General features: G+C 40.0%; 1 protein-coding gene across 3 annotated transcripts in view; it reads left to right on the plus strand.

The window, feature by feature from the left end:
- The window catches only part of gria3b (glutamate receptor, ionotropic, AMPA 3b), a 76,659-nt gene that overhangs the window by 28,289 nt on the left and 26,706 nt on the right, over positions 1-21,664 (plus strand). For all 3 annotated transcript variants that reach the window (XR_010165158.1, XM_063876471.1, XM_063876472.1), the window contains exons 4-5: positions 10,497-10,684; positions 20,831-20,884. Coding sequence is in view for 2 of the 3 variants with exons in the window: in XM_063876471.1 (XP_063732541.1) it covers positions 10,497-10,684; positions 20,831-20,884 (242 nt within the window). In the remaining variant the exon portion in view is untranslated. The remainder of the gene's footprint in view (positions 1-10,496; positions 10,685-20,830; positions 20,885-21,664) is intronic.

Here is a 21,664-nt window from a genome sequence, read left to right on the forward strand (position 1 = left end):
GCGAATAGAAAGCAATCTGAAGAGAGCAGTGCCAGTGATATTTTGTGGTAAGCCCTGGAGCTGCAATCGCTTTATATCCATGATGGTGTTCTGACACACAGGATTAAGCCCGTCTCACAATATCCATCGCCACATCAAGGTGTTGATGACATATGAATAACAATGCTGGGTCTCATGTCGTAGCTTTCCATCATTTCTATATTAATCAATATTCTGAATGTGATATAGTGGGCGGGGAAAGTGATTCAACACGTAGCTGCTGTTGTGGCTATTTAATTTTATCATTTAACTGATGACGGATGAAATTGTGTTCGATGTCATAGCCTCATTTTTTACCAGGAAGTCAAATATTCTTTGAACAAAAACCTGGAAGCTGTATTCAAGCATTCAGTCCAAAAATATCTCCAGGGAACTTCTTTCATTCTGCCTTACAATATTTCCATTGACCCACACTACTGCGGAGTTAATTCACCAAACTTATCTGTGACATTAAGACGACTGTAGAGTATTGATCATTAGATGTTGCTGCATTATTTGTAACCACAAATGGAACAGCTCATTGTAAAACATGTAAATATGTGCTAATTCTGACCTACTGCATGACCCATATCCAAAGTGTATGCAGGCATTTATACAGTATTTACTGGCACTCACTTGTCGGTTGCACTCATTGTTAAAGGTCTTAAAAATGTCAAATATTGAATTGAAATTGTACTTCTTATAGCAGAACACAAGCCAGTCCTTACAATGCAAAAATACATTAACAAGACTAAATCTGTCCTTGAGAGAAATATAATAACTTTCTAAAATAAAGTTACTGGCTCCTCCATCTTCACTCAGCTGTCTCTCAGGCGACAGTCGGAACCTAAACTCTTAATCAAACAAGCTAATTAAGGTTTCTCAAAGTGAAAGTATTGTTATGCTTCTGTGGGTTTTAAACCAAAGTAAATTGATAAAATAAAATGATCCAGAATAGGAGGTTCCATAGTTTTTTGCACAGTCAATCCAACTGTCAAATACATTGTTGTGGTACGGTTTCAGTTTGTTTAGTAAATGTGCTGCAAATGAACTCCATTACAGAAGTGGCAGGCAGGATTCCCAAGACAAGACTTTTACACCGAAACACTTCTTGTGTTTTCCTTTAAATTATTCATCAAAGATCTATTAAAACAACAGCGTACTGCTTTACACATTTTAACCATTTACCATGTAGTGTTTTGGCTGCATTCATGTGGAATGATAGGGAAAACAAGTTTCTGATTTGGAAAATACCATACCAATGTGTATGCAATAAAATAAAGCACATTTTGTATAGTTTCTATCTTGTTTCCAAATAATGAGCTCATAAAAACACCAAAATACAAAGAATGACTTCACAACTCAGGAATGTGACCATCCAAGGAACATTTGAATGCACTACTTGCTTTAGTGACGACTGGGCTCTCTATGTCTAGATAATTAATTATTTGCAAGCATGCTAAAAGGAAAAAAAATATCATCAGGTTGATAACATTCTGTTTCAGCAAATCGAAACCTCTTGGCTTTGTAATAAACTCTCATAACTCTCCACTGACCCTGGTGATTGGCTGTCTAACAGCAAGACAAGATAACTCCGGCCTGGCACAATTGGCAGAGAGATGCGCAAAGAGGGCCAAGAGGCTTGTGCATGGGAGAATTGGATGACCGCACATTGTTAGCCTCGATTTTTCTAGCTCCTGCCAAGCTACTGTAGATAGGAAGATAGAAGGACAGATATGAGGGAGGGAGCAATCAGGCAGTGTCAGATACACTGTAACTGAAGCGAACCTTGCTCCCTATACTTCAGCAATCCCTCTAATTGGCTATCCAGAGACAGTTGCCTTTGTTCCTTTAAAAGAGTCAAATAATTATTGCCTCCTGCTGCTCTCCTGGATGCCTTTGATGGCAAACCAAATCAAGTCTGGCTTTTAATTTGATTGTACTCGTTTGGCATTGCTCTTCCCGTTGTAAACACCATAACAAATCAAGCTATGTGATACACTATCAAAAGCATTGTCCAAACTCTATGTGATTAACCACATAGAGACAAGCATGAAATGGCTATTCCCATTTATTCTACATAATCAGTTAAGAAGGGGTGTTGACATGTTTTCATGCGCACTGCCATTAGTGTGCAGATGTCTAACAAGCCAGATGAAATATTTTCTGTGACTACAAACCATCAGCTGCTTTCTTTCCATTAACATTTTTTCAAGCAAATTTTATGCCACTCTTTATTGCATTTCACACAAATAATGTCTAGTCAAGTGCAATATTGTCACCCACAATTGTTGATTTATACTCTCTGCTCACAATGCGAGATAATAAGTGTGAATGCCATCTCCGACTTCAACCATGTCTATATCATAGACTGCAGTTTGTTTCCTTGGCTTCACGGTCTCATCACCACCACTATAATGGCACATCAGCTGCACCCAGCTGAGACTCACACACACACACACACACACACACACACACACACACACACACACACACACACACACACACACACACACACACACACACACACACACACACACACACACACACACACACACACACACACACACAGACGCACACATATGCCTCTTGTGCTTTAGTGGCCCTCTCCTTCATGGCGGCTTCATAACAACTAAATTATGCATGCATCAGGAGAATAAATCAGCTTGGACACGCTGACAAGAAAGGGCACAACAGAGAAGCCATAAAATGCACAAGAAAAATAATATTAAAGAAATATGGATGAAGCTATGCATCACTGGGATTTTCTATCTCTTTTTATTTTGCACACATAAACTGGTATCACTGCCAAAGTGACATCCCAATATAGATAGCTCCACCTGCATTAACAACCTCTGTAATTCAGTAACCATTTGAAAGACTATAAGTCAAGCACCTGTGCCTTAAAAAGAAGTGATACGAGAGCCATCGTCTGTCACAATAAGCACACAATAAACCTCTATGCTCCTTCAGTGTCCTCTTTTAAATGAACCTGGAAAAAAGCCACTTTACTACCTACCCACTGCTAGCTTCAGCAGCCATGAAATTATTGCTTCGAGGGTCTTTTTTTTTTTCATTATAACAAAATGTCCTGGCCTTCACTTCATGCAGCCATTGTAGAGGTTGATTGCTTTGATGTTACACTATGTCACGGGTCAATTTGTTTGTATAAACCACCAATAGAAAACATATGCCATTCTCATGCTAAATAATATTTTTTCATGAAAGGTAGGTCCATCTTCTGTAATTTTCTCTTCAGTTTCAGATGATCAGCTAAAGCTGCTCAGAGAGTTTTTTGCAGTGATTGATCAATCCCTTCTAACGCACGCACACAACAGTAGGTGTGTGTTGGCTGCCCTTTTGTGAATATGTGCTGATACGTCACAGTATGCAGTGTGAGTGAGATTGAAGGAGACCAGGGAACAAAGACGGACAGGGAGAGATGGAGAAGCTCTGAAAAGTCTGTGGGTGGATTTCCATGGCGCTGCTCTCCTCCCTCCTGCATGTATGCTCGTCTAAAGATACAGACAGCCTGCTGCTTCTGTTTGCCTTGACATGCGCTGTCATTTTGATTAGGACAACAGTTGGCAGTGAAACTGGTTTTGGTTATAGGCCTACTGTAAACAACACATCAAAGCCTTGGCTACACACTTTCTTCTCCCGTGGGCAGTGGAGAAGAAGTGTATACTGTAGCTCTGGCTATAAGGTCTCTGTTCTAAATCACATAAGTAGAATGGACCTGTTTTTGAATCCATATTTTCTTCCACCTTTAATTGCCACTAGTTAAACACTTCCCTTAAAGGCACTACCATTACCATGTCTCTACACATGCTGAGAGATCTTAATATTCATCACCCACCAAACACTGATTGCCCGTTTGCCTCTGTATATACTTTGCCGGAGACGTCAAGAGCACGGGTCATATAATTCCAGTGAACATATCCTTTTCTTGGGTATAAATTGTGGGCCTCTGCCTGATGACTAATGAGAAGAAATATTAAGCTGTCTCCCTATCCAAGCCCTAGATTTTGATCTGCTCAGTACAAACACTGGGGGGATCCTCAGAGCCCTGTGAGCATAGTAAACCCAGAGGCAAACACACACCAAGCCCTAAACACTGTTACTATTTATTTTTGGCTTCCTCAAAAGACAACGGGGAGAAATTAGCTCTGGGAATATTTCTAAATTAAATCACACATAGAGAAGTAGCTAATGAAGAGTCAGAGTTTGACAGTTGGAGGATTTTTTTAGTTGACATTTCAAGTGTGCTCACGGCACAGGGGGTTAAAGGAAACATTGATTTAGTGAGCACCCTTCTTGTAATGTTCCAAGTTTTGTAAAATGTGCATGTTTGGTCCAGTTTAACTAAGATGTTCCATTGTTCTCAAACCCAAACCAATCCACACAATTATAAATCCAACCATTACCTTTTTGGTTTAAATTCAGTTGTTCCTGATGGCCGGTGAGACCCTGGACAGTGCTCAGTTGGGCGTTTCGAGATACTCATTTACCAGAGAACTGGCAAAGTTAGAGGAGAGAAGAGGCACATTTACTGTAGGCTCAATGGCTCTCGCCTCTTTTTCATGCGTGTGCTTTAGATCTTGAGCCCACTGAAATGAGTTCAGATCAGCCCCTCATTTTTTACTTTTGGCTGTTAGCTGGTAGAGCCAGCTGCTGTTGGTTCCCATTTTTATTGTTTACTGTAGTGTAGTTGATGCTGACTTATTTACTTACATTTCATTATTTGATTAGATCAGGAGATAAGATTTGGGATTGATGTGGATTAGTGTAATACCAACGATGACACAGTGTGATGATGCAGTGTAGCCCCAGCAAGCGGTATATTTGGGACTCTGAAGCTGATAGTCGACTGTGGCTAATACCGAGCTGGATGCTTAGAGAAATTTGCAATATGGCTTCTCTGATTTGCCTAGTTAGCCCGGATCAGCTGCAAGATGTGAGAGGTTGTTGTGAGAGACAGAGAGAGAGAGAGAGAAAGAGAGAGAGAGGCCTGTGACACTCTGCACTGTACCCTAATGAGAGGCATGGAACCAAAGGAGCTGGGCAATGAGATTAGATGCAACTCAATTCAATTACCGCTGAGCCGCCACGGGTGATGCTTCAAAACTCATCCTGTTACGATCCGGTTCACAGACGAAGAAGAGAACCGCAGCTTTCACTCAGCCGCTGTATGCTACACTGCCACAACATCTCATTCGCAACAGCTCTGATTTATAAGCACACAGGGCATCATTAGACTCCATCGGGATTTGGTAGCACACTCTGCAACGTTCTGATATAGATTCAAAGGAAAACGCAGAAATAATTGAGTTTTCACCCATCGCAGCAATTTATACACTGCTCCACCAGAGTTGTGTTGTGTTTGAGATTAAAGAGAAATTTAAGGCCCATTTTAAGTAGGAACACTATATATTAACAAAGTAAATCACTCTGATCCGGACACACATCCCTATGGCCCTGCTCTGCTGTTAACCCACAATCACTGACACTCCCACTCCCTCCTTTCTGGGAATACTAACTCTCCCTACTCTTCAATTTAATGGATCTTGTAAGAATGAAGAAGGACTTACAGCCTGCATTAGCAAAGATACACTTAGACATCTCTTCGCACAGATGCAGTGAAAGGCTGCAAAGCAAAAAAAACTAAAAATATAAACAATTAGTCCTTGTCTGTACAAAACACAGGTCTCCAGCTGTACACGTTGCCTCCATAGAGCCAAAACATATTCAAGCATGTGTTTCGATGCAATCTTCACTCGGCTCTTGTAGACTTAAACGTCTGTGTTTACCTCTGTTAATAAAGACACTGATTCATTCTGTCTGTATTTTTTATTTTGTGTGCAATATAACACCAACACACTATAAACTGCAGCATTGTACTCATGCATCAAATAAAGTCTGCTGGTGGAGATGTTGCCTTGAGAACAATACAAATCACCACTATTAATTCCTTACAGAATAGTTTTTGGTCTACAGACAATTCCTTGACTCTTGTTTTCTCTGGAAAAATGCAGATACTTTGCAATGAAATAAATAGACTGGGATAAAATCAATTGAAATTATAATAAAATAAATGTGTGCTAGAGACTTACTGACTCTAAAATGTATTTAGTGTCAAGTTACTTAATAAATATTATCCAACCCACTGCTGTCCCACTTTTTTTTTTTATTGAATTTGCTGATTAATTTATGAAATAATTGTTTTCTCCATAAAATGTCAGAAAACATTGCCAAATGTCCATTCCAATTCTCATAGTCCAAACAAAATGTTGCCTGAAAAAACACTTCCAAGTTAGAGAGAGCCGCCACATTTACTTTTGGACTGAACGGCCCTTGCCTCTTTTTCACGACCGGCTTTGGATCTTGATCCCTCTGAAATGAGTTCAGATCAGCCCCTCATTTCTTACTTTTGGCAGTTAGCTGGTATAGTCCGCTGTTTTTGGTTCCTATTTTTATTGTGTACTGTAGTGTAGATGATGTTGACTTATTTACTTACATTTCATTATTTGATTTGATCAAGAGATTATATTTGGGATTGATGTGGATCATAAAATGTCAGAAAACATTCAAAAATGTCCATTCCAATTTCTCCAATTAAAATGTTGCCTGAAAAAATACTTAAGTCAGTAACTGTACAGCAATCTCTCCTCTAAAGGGGTAGAGGAGAGATTGACTTTTCTGCATAAGTCTGTCTCCCTCTCCACCGCTTCCATTTCCACTGCCACTTATAACAATGTTTGTTGTCTGACTGTCTACTGGCTATATTATCCCATACGCACACACCCCTCCCTCCTTCCCCCAACCTGGACTGTTTCCTAACTTTTAACTTTTAACTTATTACATGGTCTACTTCACCATGGCACACATTCTCTTTGAGCACCTTACAATTTTTACATCATCCTTTTGTTATGTTGTATGTGTAGGTTGTGTGTGCTGTCTATAAGCTACTGGAGACCTTGAATTTCCCTCAGGATTAATAAAGTATCCATCTATCCATCCATCTATCATTAACATTATTTTTTTGTTTTTCTTTTGATTGACTAATCCATTATTCGACTAACAGTTTCAGTTGACTCACAATTACCTGTCTGTTAACCATGTACTATGCTATATAACATCTCTTAAACACAAACAAAAGTGTAGTAAATTGCAAGGCATACTCCTAAAGCTGCTTTATATTTGTTGTGTGGTATATACATTTAGAAATATGTTACATAGGTCACAGTAGTTACTCAAAAACCATCAGATACTCTGACAAAACTAAGGTGTAGGAAGAAAAATACATAAACCATGCAATTCACGTGATGTGTGTCTTGCGCTAACATACCAAATGTGAACAAGTATAATGTAACACATTTTACTAGACTACAATGTCAGAATGTTTTTACATGATTTGGTTGACGAAAGCTATTATTCAAGCATGATAAAACTCTTACTGTCTAGATGGCATGATTGGCTCTGAGGAGCATGATCAGCCGAATCTGCCGCATGCTGCTGCAGCATCTGCACAGCGGGGATTTATAGCTGGTGATAAGGAAATGTTGTTGTTGTCTTCCATAATTTATGTAGTTGACTGTATTACATTTTTAGATGTAACACAACTGTGGAGCTCATGAAGACGACGAGGTGAAAGGGATTTATATCTTTCCTCTTACGTTGGAAATAAATATCAAGCATTTATGAGGAGTCTGTGATGCTCTGCTTCCATTGATTGGCTGGAGCTGAAATGGACTCTGATCCAACTCAGTTGACTGGCAGTAGTAAATGTATGCAGACAAGCATGGACTAACACAATTATTTTCTATTTTTTACTTTCTGGTGGAGATGAAAAATGAGCTGTCAGTCTCGTTGCTGTTGTCAGATTAAGTTGCGCTCAAAGGATTTTGTTCCCTTTCGATTTTGAAGTCTAAATCACAATAAACATACATTTTTCTGCTGACAGTAGAAAAAAACTGCAGAAAAAGTAATCCATTTCTGGAGAGACTATTTACCACCACAAGATCCCATCTCTTAATTTCCATACAAATGTAAAACTAGGCAGGCATGGAATCTCCTGTGAATCTTAAATGAATCCAATTGTTCCAACACACTTCAGGGTTTGCTGGAGGCAGGGGGATATGTGCGGCGCAAAAATCAGCAATTTCAAAATAAAAGCCCTCTGTGATTCTAATCTGAATGACAGGACATTGTTTCCCTCATTCACATATAGAGTTAGCATAATTTATGTTTTTTTCGCACCTCAGTAAAGGAAATTGGAAATGCACAGATTTTACAGACGGAACACAACAGATACTCGCATATAGGAAGCTCAGATCCCAGGAGTGTCTTTTGCCTTTTTTAAATCTTCTGAGACACGCTAATGTGTCTTTCAAGAAGGTAATTTCACTGCTAATTGAAGCCCTTAAACAAATACTCATCCTATCATTTGAAGTCATATGCATGGCATGTCGCAAACACAATGTGATTACCGTTTGTTAAATTGTTCATTGGCATTTTTACCTTTACCAGCCACATTCTGTGCAGTTTCCAAACCAACAGAGACCATTTTGACCTAGTTAATCTGCATGACATCTCTTAATGTGAGAAGCTTTTATTGCTGGGAAGACTGCCATGCTATCCAGCTGGTTTGTGGTTGGTGAGGTTCTGAGCATATGCCTGAGGAAAATGAATAATGCATCCATGTTATTCAAACCCTCGTTCTGTAACTTTTGCTTTAGGTAGGGGAGATGTGAGGAAGTATGCTACATGAGCGACTGCCGCTGCTGAGCTCATGTAAAAATGATGATACTTCAGAAAAGCTTCAGATGTTTTTCTATTCCCTCCAAGACTTTCATTTTTCTGAGGGAATTGTGTCCAGGTAAAATAAGAAAAAGTACATTTGAGGATGTTTTGCCTTTACAGCACACTAGCTTCATATTGTTATAGTGCTGGGGTGTTTCATGTCCCATGTTCAAGTGTTGCTACTTTAATCCAGCTCCATGACCCAGAAGCCTCAAAGGGACTATATTTGTGCATCTACATGCCCTCATCATAACATCGTGTGTTGTGCTGCAAGTTACATTCATGAACTATAGGCGGAACTCCAGATGATAACCTTGAGGTCTGGCAGGCTGATGTCTCCAGGCAGCGTGCCACACTGCTCCTTTGGACAGATGACACACTGTGCGTCGGTGTCCGCCGCTTGCTGCGCTGCTGGCCTAAAGATCATCTGCTGGAGATGTGGCCACACGACAGGAGTGCAGGCGCACACAGCGCAGCGGTCTCAGAGCATTTATGAGTCAAGAAAAAAAGGCGGCTTGACCATTCAGACAGAATGGAAAGGAAGGGAATTGCAAAAGCAGAGAAATACAGGAAGTCGCAAAGTAGTTTCTTGCTATAGCTGTTGTTGTGTCTTTGGTCTCTATGCTGGCTTTGTTGGCAGACTGCAGCCGGTTCATAGAGATAAGGTTGATCGAGAAATGGTTTACATTTACAAATATATGTCAAAATGTTTACCCTACACACAGCTGCAAGGACTGTTTTTTGAGAACATTTGTATAGTACCAAATCGCGTAATATCAATCGTCATATAGGATCTGTATATGTCTGAATGCGTGCGAGCGTCTGCTGTTGCTGCAACTTTTCTGTCCTTTCCCTGTATCAGTTAACCACACGACGGACAATGAAAAGAGAGAGATTGAAAAGAAGCTTATTTGCAACTGCATTGTCCGTGGCTAAATGAAATACCAGCAGTGTGCTTTATTTTCATTAATAACCTTCATGTTCATTCTCGCCAGTTGAACATTGGTGAGAGTTAAGCCATTCTTATTTCAGCCTGTGCTACGTGCAATCTATCCCGCCAGAAATAGGGCTGCATAATTCATTTTGTGGTATGTCATTTGGCCCTGGTGTTTCTGAGCGTCCTGTTAAATGAAAATATTTCCCGTGTAAATTAATCATTAGCAGAGCTTATTCTCCATTCTTCTGCTACAATAATGATCTCTTTCTAGCGCTGGCCTGCTTGAATCTTTCATTGTCTTTATCTTTAAATGAGTTGGCACAGACGTTCAAAGAGACGCAAGCCGCGGTGTGTTTCACCACACTGTCAAAGTTAACATGTGGCTGAGCTAAGTGCCATAATTTAATTGATGCCAAGCGCAATAACGTCACCCGCTGATCTTTTAATAATATGGAGATACGTGTCCTTTCACTTCATTATTATATTGCCTTCTCAACATGCAAATGTAAATTCAAAACCACTTCCACATTTGCACACAGAGTCTAGACTCTAGACAATATTTCAGGGCTCCTGCAGACTTTGGAATGCTATTTTAGATTGTAATGAGATGGCCTTTAACCTTTGGATTCAAGCTAAAACCTCTCTAGAATAAATTAGCAGCCTCTCAGTTATTGCATAACATGGTTACTGTGTGCAGGTCTAATCTCCTGGCTCTCTCCTTCTCTGTCTCTCTCTCCAGGTTTCTCTATACTGCAGGCCATCATGGAGGCAGCAGTAGCTAACAACTGGCAGGTGACCGCTCGCTCTGTTAGCGGCACAACCGATGCATCAGAGTTCAAGCGCATCATCGAGGAGATGGACAGGAGGCAGGAGAAGCGCTTTGTGATTGACTGCGAGGTGGACAGGATCAACACCATACTGGAACAGGTGAGCCTCGCAGTCACTGCACACGTGGGAACGCCGGAACATTATATAACCAAACGCCTACGCTGTCCATCGATTCTAGCCCTCTTGTTTATTCCTGCTTTAGTCACCAGGCATATTTAATGCACACTCTGACAAATATCAAATGCCCTCTCCGCTATGGAACATTTTGGAGTCCTAGGTGTTCTTGATTTATGTAAAACAAAAACTGGGCAAGTGGAGTATGAAGACATGGGCGCTAACGATGCAAGGAGGATCTAACAAAAGATGCTACTGAATTGCATTGTGGGAATTTGATTTGATTCATATTTATTTTAAGGCTGCTCTAATCATTTTTTTCCCATGAACAATGGATCAAAGGTGTTACTTTGAAAGGGGTAGATTATAGTGAAAAAACCCACAAAGAATTAGCACCTTGTGGTTTTAGGGCCAGCAGCTTCATTATTTTGATTCACTTTCAATACCCTTTGCTTTTGTCCATAGAGGCAGCTGTTTTCAGAATCCATAAAACCCTGGTTTACACTACCTGCCCTGCACAAATTGGCACACTGTCAAAGTTGGCGACTAGCTGGTGAACATAGTGGAGCGTTTAGCAACATGAGAGCCACATAATTGCCTCAGGATTTGGAGGTAACAAAAGGAGCAAGAAAAAGTGTATATATTGGTCTTGTTGAATGAATAGTGACTCCATATAAATGATACACCACAGCTACCCTTTGCCAATGTTTGCATTTTAGTTGATAAAATGTAAAAAAGTGGCAAAAAATAACCTGTCTGTACATGTTTTTTATATGTGAGTTCCCTTACTGGAAGTGTTACATGTTCCTTTGATTTAAGAAAACCATTGATCATTTAATAGGTCTTTTCACAGCAGACATTTTGACTTAGAAGGATAGAAGGACTAGCAACACCTATGATGGCTCAGTTCTTTTCAAGTGTCTCAGTGATTGACAGTGAGCCAGCATGCAAGATATAAGAAACCTAAAATCAAAGCAGCTAAATGGATGTCAGCCACCATTCATTTTATTATTTAAACCTTTGCTTTTTCCTTCTGTAACTTGTTAACGTCTGTTCTATGTCTTAGAATGTTGTAGGATCTCATATATATTTTGCACTGAGGTTCTTTTTTATGTCTAGCTTATATTGAATTTTGTTATGTATGTGTAACCACATTAAGGCTAAACAGTGTGTTGAGTCGAATATGACCCACAGCGGTAATACTACCTGTTGGAGAGGATCTGTTAGGTGTTGTGTGCCTGCTAAGGTTGAAGCCAGCTTGTTTAAAAATCAGTGCATGTTGTAGCTTCCTGAGAGCCTGAGGCTGAGAGGTCAGAATGTGAGCAGCCATTTGGAAAGACCAATGGATGATGCATTCTTTGTAATCCTCTTCTAACAGCCCCAAACCCCTCCTTTCCTCCATCACGTCCATTGCCTGAGGAGGAAATGAAAGGTCCACCAGTCCTTGTAGTAGGGAAAAACACAATTACCATGAATAGATGAGTGGCTATTATGCCATGGATCTCCTCTGTTGGGCCGCCCCGCTCCACCCTGCTCTCCTGTGCTTGCGGTTGCCCGCTCACAAGGAAATCAGCTCCTGTTTGGTTTCTGCTCATTAACAATCATTTAGATATTGGCTTCTCTGTGCCTCACAATATCCCCCTCCAAGTGTTGGATTTCAGTTGTCTTTTTTTGTATGAAGCTAATTTGATCCCAGAGTGGTAGTTTAAAACAGAATAGCTTTTAGTATTAATTTGCTGTGTCTAATTTAATTGTTGTGCTGCAAATTTCTAACCAGTTCCTATTGAGGGACTATACTGAAATATATGTTCCTTTTTGTGTGAATGCTATGCCTCAGCTTTTAAGAAAAGCTTATAATATTAATTACAAATCAAATGTGAGGAATATTAATGGTTGCGTCTTTAATTGCATTTCCCCTCTTCTTGCAAACAAAATAAGGATGCACAGTACTAATCCGCTTGATGTTCTTCTGTCTTTTTTCCCATTCATTAATTGTTATTTTTTTCTTCTAGAGGGAGCTCTTTCCCTTGCTTTGCCTCAAATCATCACCATCATACTTTCTTTTCATGCCTTGACTTTTAGCAGGGCCTCCAACAGCTAACCTTCAAAGCGGCAGTGTGCTCAATTTGGCCTCTTGTTTCAGCGACAACCTCAGCGTGGGATTTTTGTTGTTGTTGGAGCTAATTGAAATAATCTGGCTAGCTCCGGCAATATGGATGAGTCACATGCATTCATGTTAGCTGCTGGACTCTACTCTGTAGCCGCCCCCCTATTGGGCCTTACCATTATACATTGAAGCAGGGATTGACCGCCTCCTATGAGGGCAATCACACCAAAAATTGCTCCCACTGCCAGCTATGTGGAGACACGCTGCTTCTGCCTGCTGCTGGGTTTCTATTAACAAATGATTGATGGATAGAGTTTCATATATGGGCAGAAGTGAGGGTTTGAACAGAACCTGTGTGCAGAGGCCTGTGTCTCTGTGTCGCAATGTCGACGTGTCACTTCAATCTGTCAAGGTCACTGCTGTTGAGAGAGGATCATGAGGCAGGACAGATCCAGCCAGCTGATTGCTGGGGGAAATGGGAATCAGCTCTGTGGCTCAGTTTTATGATTTCAGTCGAGGTTATCCCACTACAGAATGAATGTCTTTATACCAGGCAATGAAGTTCATGGAGTGTAGAGCTATCTTCAATAGGCGAGTGTCGAGGCTCCACAATATGGTTCAATTGTGGCACACAAAGCAAACCGTGCTGCTCTTTATTAGCACCACTTTTGATCCAGCGGCTGCTAATGCTTTAGTCCTGCTGGGCCTTTGATGCTCTACTACAGTTGTTAACCACACTGTTAGAGTGTTTTAACACTTCAACAATGTACCTAAATATTTAAAGGGACACCCAGTGTTAGTAGTATATAAACACAAGTACTACACTTGAGTACAGTTTTCTTTTCACTCTTTAAGGCAGCAAACAAATGGTTGTTTTCATTGTCTTCAAGTCTATTGCTTATATTGTGGTTTTGGTTTGCAAAATGTCTGAAATTAAGGGAAAATGTTGATGAGTGTTTCCTAAAGCCTATTGGACGTTCTTCAAAGTGTTGTTCTGTCTTCAACTCAAAGTTATTTGTTTTACTGTAAAATATACAAATTCAGAAGCTGGAAGTTTTATTTATTTTAACGTTGAAAATGTACTATAAACTGAATGAAACAACATTTGTATATTGATTTTTAAACTAAAACTAAAAAAGAACAAAATATAGATATTTATAAGATGTTTAAGGCAGTTCGATATCACTCCACTGCAAGCTGGTAAACCTTGAAAAGCGGATTAAATGTTGATACTAAATATGAATTGCCTTTGTCTGACCTTTAATATTATTTTATAACTGTAGTAATTTTACACTTAAGTACTTTTATAATCACCTTCTGTAAAATGTTATCATGGGGCTCTAAGGAGATTTACTCTAAGCCATCCTCAAGTGGCCGTTTGAGGAATTGCAGTTTTTTTGGACTTCCATGTCATCTTCATTTCTCAGCCACAGTGGTTGATGCTTTATACACACACACACACACACACACACACACACACACACACACACACACACACACACACACACACACACACACACTCACTCAGCTGAATGTCACTTTTATTAGCTTCATTTATCACCTGAGATGATGTAGAAACATGGTCAGGAATTTATTTGCATACTGCTGCATCAGGTGCAGTGTTGTTTGCTCGTATAAGAGCAGAGTGTGTCTCCCTACAAATTTGTTTTGGGGTGCTGAAGAGAATGCTACACCCGCGCTATTATCATTTCATGCTGTAACAACCACTCAGGATTTATCACCCATAGGACTTTTCCATCAATATACTGCACTGCAGATAAATTAACCCAATAGCAATCCTTCCCTTACGACAAAAACGGGAGAACCTCTGCCAGCTCTTGTCACTGAATCATACCCAATACATGTGTTTCGTCGAACCAGCTAGGTTTATGATATTGATACCTGAGAAAAACAAAAACTACAGTATGACTGAAATAAGAGAATGATCTTAGTATTAGTTCCACTTGTTGTGATGATGATTTTTCAGGGTGAGCGTATGTAATTTCGTTGAGTGCCTGCATGTGTGTTTGACAGTACATATGCTCGTGACTAATCTGATCCATCTATGAGATTTCACATATAGCATCATATCTGCCTTATTGCACCTTCCTGGCTTTCTTCCCTATGGGGATTTCTTTGCTGTAGTCTGCTCAGAGGCAACAACCTGCTCATCACTAGTGTAAAGAGAGGCAGGCGAAGGGAAAAAAGGAAAGAAAGGATGTCGTCTGGGACAGGCCCAGGGCACGCAAGCTGTTCAAAGACAGTCAGGCAGTGAGCGCTCTGCCAGCCAAAAAGCTGCATTTTCATGGAGGAAAAAGAAAAACAACTGACAATGATTCACGGAGAGAGAAAAAAGAAATACATCTGGGGATTTGTTAGGACAACATTCTGCCGCCTGCAGAGGCATGAAGGGTGGCCATATTGCCTCCCCATGGAGAATACGAGATCCTCCATATCTGTTTGCTCTTGAATGGAGAGGTGGGAGAAAACCCACTGTTACAGTATATGTATAATAGAATGTAATAACTTTATGTTGTATCAACTTTGAATAAGAAAGAGCAGTGTAGAAGTCATGGGATAGTATGGGCTATAAAACTCCAGCAGCAGTTACAATAACGTCAGCAATATGTCAGATGATGCTTAATCATTGGCATGGATGATACAGAAAAAGGGGCGAAATAACGTTTGGTAAAAGTCAAGGGAAAAGTTGTATACTCATGTAACATATTGGCAAAGAAGTAAAGAATGATATAATACAAAATGTGCCACATAAAAAGCCTAACAGGCATTCAGACATTGACTCTGCTCTCTGGTAACACTTACTGGTATGTGTCACGATTTGTTCTGAAAGATAGAGTAGAGTAGAGTGGCAAGAAGGTGAGATTTATGTCTTATGTGTCCTACTTATATGAAAGGTGCTCCTGATTTCAACATCCTCTTATTGTTGGTGGGATACTTACCCAAGTGGCTCACAGAATAATATCCAAAAACCCTTCTGCTTTACGCAAAGCCGGGGCATCGTAGTGGTTTACGTCCTTGGTACCAACCTTGGCTGTTGAGGGCCATTTACTAACTGTGATTATATTAAATGGGATTAAAGTGTTATCATTAAACAGAAAGTGACCTGCTGACTCCACAACTGAATGAGAGGCAGAGACGGACGTGCTGTGGCTCTGACAATATGCAACTATAGTTATAACTGTATCAGTAACAAAGTCTTGTAAAAATACTCTCCGTAAACCTTTATCAATCTTGCAAAATGACCCAGATCATTTTCAGTGAAAAGGGAGTAGGACATATTGCTGTTTCAGGGCCAAGTTTTACTTCAAAAGAATGATGGCTTCCCAGCAGCAGTATCAGGGTTTCCCAAAGTATCAAGTCTCACATAGTTCCTGTATCTAGACGTTATCATTTGAATATGAGTATGATTTTCGGAAATCTAGAGCGGGCGGGGGATGGGCAAAAGTGAACCCTACATTTTCCCTTCCTATCTTTAGGGACAAATAGTATTGCGACTGCCAAGAAAAGCATCTTAGCTTCAGTCACTACTGGCTGTTAATTAGAGAGCACTCCAGCAAGAGCACTTCTACCAAAAGCCTTGAAGCAGAACTGGATAAAGCAGGTCTTTCTACGTCAAAGTATGGTTCACTTTAAAAAGCCCTATCCTGTATTAAGTGCAACTCTATGGTATCACTGCAGCCGTTACATTATAGGGGAGAGTTCATGCTAATGTGATTTATAATTTTCTGTACGTTTTGAGCAATAATCATAAAATGCGCTGTCACCAAAGCTTTGATCAGGGCCGTTAGTAGGCTTTGGTAAAGTAAACTTGACAAATAGTGTTCATGGTGATGGAGAAAAACACAGCTAGCTTGCATTACCTGCCACATACTGTATGTTATAGCTACTGCAGTCAACGAAGGTGCCGATTGAGAGCTAACAATAGCTAAATAATAAATAGCTTATGGAAATCCTCAGTTATACTGATGTACATCAACATCAAGTTATTTCCTTAATTAGATTTTGTCCAGACTGAGAAGCAGATTAACCTGTCAGTTACCTTACATAACATTAGCTCATATTAGATTTCTAATATCTATGACTCTGATTGTCAGAAGTGACTTAGCAGCAGTTTTGATCATTACCATTCTCCGAAGTAATTACAAAGGAAAGTTGTCAGTCTAATATAATGTCTAGAATTAATTGTTTGTAGCACTGTGTACAGTTTTCAGTGCATTCTTCACCCCACCCCCCCCACCCCAATATACATTTTTAGTCCAAACTTAAATGAGATAATAAAAAAAAGAACCAAAGAACAGTGCTTTGCTCAGCTTCTCCAATGTGAGGGATTTTTCAATTTTAAATAATTGTAGATTTGTATGTTTGAGTCATGAAGCATTGGTTGGACAAAACAATCGTTATAACACATGTCCTCAGGAACTGTGAAGGTTGTTGAATTGAGGGTCTGGTTATTTATTTTAAGTAGAATTTAAAAGTAATTGCATCATTATTTGCTCCTCTCTTTTTAGGCCTCAGTGAATGGTATGATATTTGACTCTGGGGAACCAATCATTTTCAGTCTTCCTGTATCTTGGCAAACTCCTCAGTGGAAAGGTCAAAGTGTCTGGCGTTTATTGGAAATGTGTAGTTGTAGTTTTACTTGTAGGTCTCAATCTGGTGGGGGGCGAGGCACGGCGAGTCTGGATGAAATCAAGGTCACACTAGTTGTCGGTCCCCATCAGGCTTTAAAGAAAACTCTTGTCTAAGAAATACTGTCTTCCCTTTAGCAGAAGAACCAAAGGTGGTGCAGCCAGTTGGTGGATCGATGTGCGAGAGGCTACACTGTTTGAAATAGGAGAGGGGAATGGCATTATTGAAGGGATAGGACAATAAACACATTTGTTCTCGTCAGTGTCACTGGGAAACAGAATAATTGGTTAGTGGGCTTGTGTTTGTATGTATGGCCTCTAATGGCAATAAACAGCAACAGAGATCAATTCAAATCAAATGGCTGGCAAAAAATAGAGTGTGATGAAAGTCAGTCTTTAAAGATAGTGCCGAATACCCCTGTCTGTGTTTATGCCGATGTCAATTATAAACTGACTAGCAGAACCATAAAAGCATTGTTAATGAAAAATGTAACTTTTCATGATTAGTCTAGCTTAACATAAATACAGAAGGCAAGAGGAGAAACAACTTACTCATATACCAACACCTCTAAAGCGTATTCATTTACAAATTCTCCTCTTTTTTATCCACCCACGAACACTGTTGCTTTGTGGATTATTTTATTTTTCTTTAAGCTGTTCCCCTTCTTTCAGTCTTTATGCTAAACTAAGCTAATCAGGTTATGACCCCAGCTACAGATTCGCACCGTTGCTAATTACGATCACAATCGGGCAGTCGGACTACTTCGCAATTAAATAGGTCTCAATATCGTTTGTGTTCAGAATGTTTAAATAAGTGGTTAAATTAAGCCATATAGATTTTCACGTTTTGATCTCCAACATAAGATTTGTCAGTAGTGACTGAAAGAGACTATGAAACATCATCACACCAAAACGATACCGCCTCTAGCTTAGCGGTGTTGATGCAAAGCCATGCAGCCATGATGTGGTTTGTTTATAGCCTAGTGTTCGCTTTTTACTCCTGCCGATTGCATTCACGCTTCAAAAATCACAGTGGTGTTAATATGTGGAGATTGTATGTAAATGTAATGTATAATTTTGTGATGCTAACTTCTGGGTCAGCCTGCAAGAATAAGTCATCACAGCACCACTCTATAACAACCATTGAAGAACAGACATTTTGTTAGTCCACTTAAGCCCATCTTTTTTTTTTTATTCAGTTTGTATGCAGAATAAACACTATCTAGACTAGACACAATATTTTCATAAGTGATCTTTAGTTGTTTGTCATTGTATTTTTAAACTATAAACACATCTACATGAAGTTCTTCCCCTGTGTTTATAGTCTTTATGCATGATATACATGTGATTAGCCTACTCATCTTCTTATGTCTGTAACTTAACAGTATTTTGCACTGCTGCTCTCTTGTATACACCAGTGAGCTAAAAAAATATCTGCCTCTGTCTTATCTGAGTAAATATTGTTTTCCATAATGGTGTGTTATTGCTCAAATAGTTTTGGATTAAAATGGAAATACAAGAGAATCTTTTCTTATCAACATCATTAAAAGGCAGTTATCACCATCTGCAGCACCGGAGGGACTTAGGGCAATCAGCGGTGTACACAACAAGTTACAATGACATTTTTCCGTCTCAACTGGAGTCGGGTCTCGCGGTCTGCCTAATTAAAGGGCTGAGGGGAGAGGTTGGCGGAGGTTATGTGTATCTCTTTGTCATAAGTGTCTGCTGTGCTCCATCCCAAGGTTGCTGCTTGTAGCTGTTGCCAGGATGACTGTGAGCTGCGGGCACCAGGCGGGAGGTGAGGCCTTTCTCTGCCCAGCTCCGACGCAGGTGTGAGGTGGCTTACGGCCGGGGTCAAGGTTAGCACCGGATGAAGCAGTGGGAAGCTGTGGGGTTTGTCCAAGAAAATGCAGCAGAGCTAAAAGTCTTGAAAGCTCGACTTTGGGACAATTACATCCTTCTAGCTGCGATATCAGAAGAGTTCTGCAGAGATTTCTTTTTATGGAGCTGTCTGTCATTTTCTCATTAGACGCAGATTGATGGATTCTAAACGCCAACACCTGCTATTTCTGCATTATAATCAGCTCATTTCCTCTCAGTTTCTATTTCTCTTTCTTGGTTTGTTCCTCTCTGTCTGACACCCCGCAGCGTTGGAGGTTTAAAACCATAATAATGGGGAAGCTGTCATAGAAAGCTGACCCACTCAAGCAGCTTGATAGCGTGGCAAAAGGCTTTGTGTGTTTATACTCCCTTGTGTGCCGAAAACTACACATTTCCCTGCCCTTTTTCAAGAACAACCTTCAGATTTCCAAGAAAGAGGTGCTCAATCACAGCCAGGATTATTGTTTGGCGCTACTGTATACTAGCGCACCCAGTTCAGTTTAAGTTCACCATGGATAAATTAAAAGCTTTAATTCTAACGGGTGAAACTGGAAACGTCCTTTATATATCTGTTTTGGCCTCGGATGTAAAGACAAACGTTCGCTTTTCATCACTATCCCCTACTCAGCGGGAAAGTCGTAAATGATCCAGGGTAACAAATATCCAACATTCCCAGCCTAACACGCACACACACACAAACAGATGATAAACTGACAGTTTGTTTTTGTGACAGAGCCAGAACATGTGCAAACATGCTGATTTTGCTGTAAACTTGTGTCGCTGTGTTTGTATAACGCAGATGAAAACCGAGACATGGTTGACAGGTTTCTGCATGGCAGCCACTCAGAAGTCCATCCACAGCAGACGGCAAACTCATAAATAACAGACCTCCCGAGGCCCAATCGAAAACCTTGTCCAGCATGTAATGAGAAAAAAAGCCAAGACAATTTAGAGACTCACTATTTGATTTATCTGTAGGCCGAGAACAAAAGGAAGAAGAACATCTAGAATAAAAGGCAGCATATGGTCTAAAGTGATGAAATGGCTTAGAACACCACTTACTATTTTCAGTCTGTCTGCGTGGGTTGAAACATGCTGTTATGCTCCGAAGGTGTGATGTTTTCAAAGCAGAGCAAGATCTACATCTCACTGTCTCACTGTAAATTCCTTTGAAATGTTTTTTTTAGCCTATTTCTACCTTCTGTCCAACATTTGCTGGGGACTCATGTCTCTGCACCCTGAATCACATCAAAGTGAGCAGAATATTGAAGGGTTTTCCATTGTTCCTGCTTCTCTCTCATTATCATCTCCTCCCTAAACACTTCTGGTTATAATGCAGTCAACCTTGCTTTGTTTTGACTTCAGTTGGTGTCCTGCGTGCTAAAAAGGAAGCTTCTGCATTTACAGAGATTGTTGTAGCCACTTATACAAGTCGTGGCTCTTAGCTCTCATCTCATGGGTGGTTTAATGTATCGATGTTTTTCTCCCCCATAGGTTGTGACCCTGGGGAAGAACAGCCGTGGTTACCACTACATTCTGGCCAATCTTGTGAGTAATAACCAAGCCGTTCCCTTGGGAGGAAGTGGAACCTGCTTTTTGCTGCATGTGATGCTACTAAGTCTCAGCCATGAGCGCTAATGTGCATGCACAATAAGTGGATTATAGGCTTTCGTATGAAATCAGGAATAAAAACAAAGGTGTATATGTTTTGCTTTTTTTTTTGTACCGTATATATTTGTCTTATCATATTTATTACTCATGTTTAATCAATCTCAAAATAGCATTCAGACTATAGTAAATTACATATTTATCATAAATGAATACCTCCATATTTTGTTCAAGTTTAATGTCTGCATATAAACAGCATTTAACCTTTTTTTAAAACATTTTTGGAGGGCAGCCATCTTTTGCTCCCACTCTGGGGGAAAAGATTTTCATTTAGCCTTGATATTAGCATGAGAGTTTTTTTTAGAGGAGGCCAGCCCCGTTTCTCACTGGCTGATCCCCTGCTGCTTTTTCCCCGACTTTAGAAGTTATAATTATGCAGTCAAATGCATGTCCGCGCACACCATGACCCAATGCCACTCTGGAAGTCAACGATTTGACCATAAAAATTAAGAAGCTCCATGATATAGGTCTGGGTTAAAGTAGGACATTTGTAGGCAGCTGGAGCAGCAGCAGATTTAAATGCATTAAAAAAAAAGGTTTGGTTTCCTTTAATAAAACTAGGCCAGGATAGTCCAAATATCCTGTTTTGTCTTTCATGAACAGATACAAACGAAGCGTCTAACGGCAGTTTGTTTTTTTACATGAACCCAGGTTACAGCA

This window comes from Eleginops maclovinus, chromosome 23 (assembly GCF_036324505.1).
Source record: "Eleginops maclovinus isolate JMC-PN-2008 ecotype Puerto Natales chromosome 23, JC_Emac_rtc_rv5, whole genome shotgun sequence".
In the NCBI taxonomy this organism is placed as follows: Eukaryota; Metazoa; Chordata; class Actinopteri; order Perciformes; family Eleginopidae; genus Eleginops; species Eleginops maclovinus.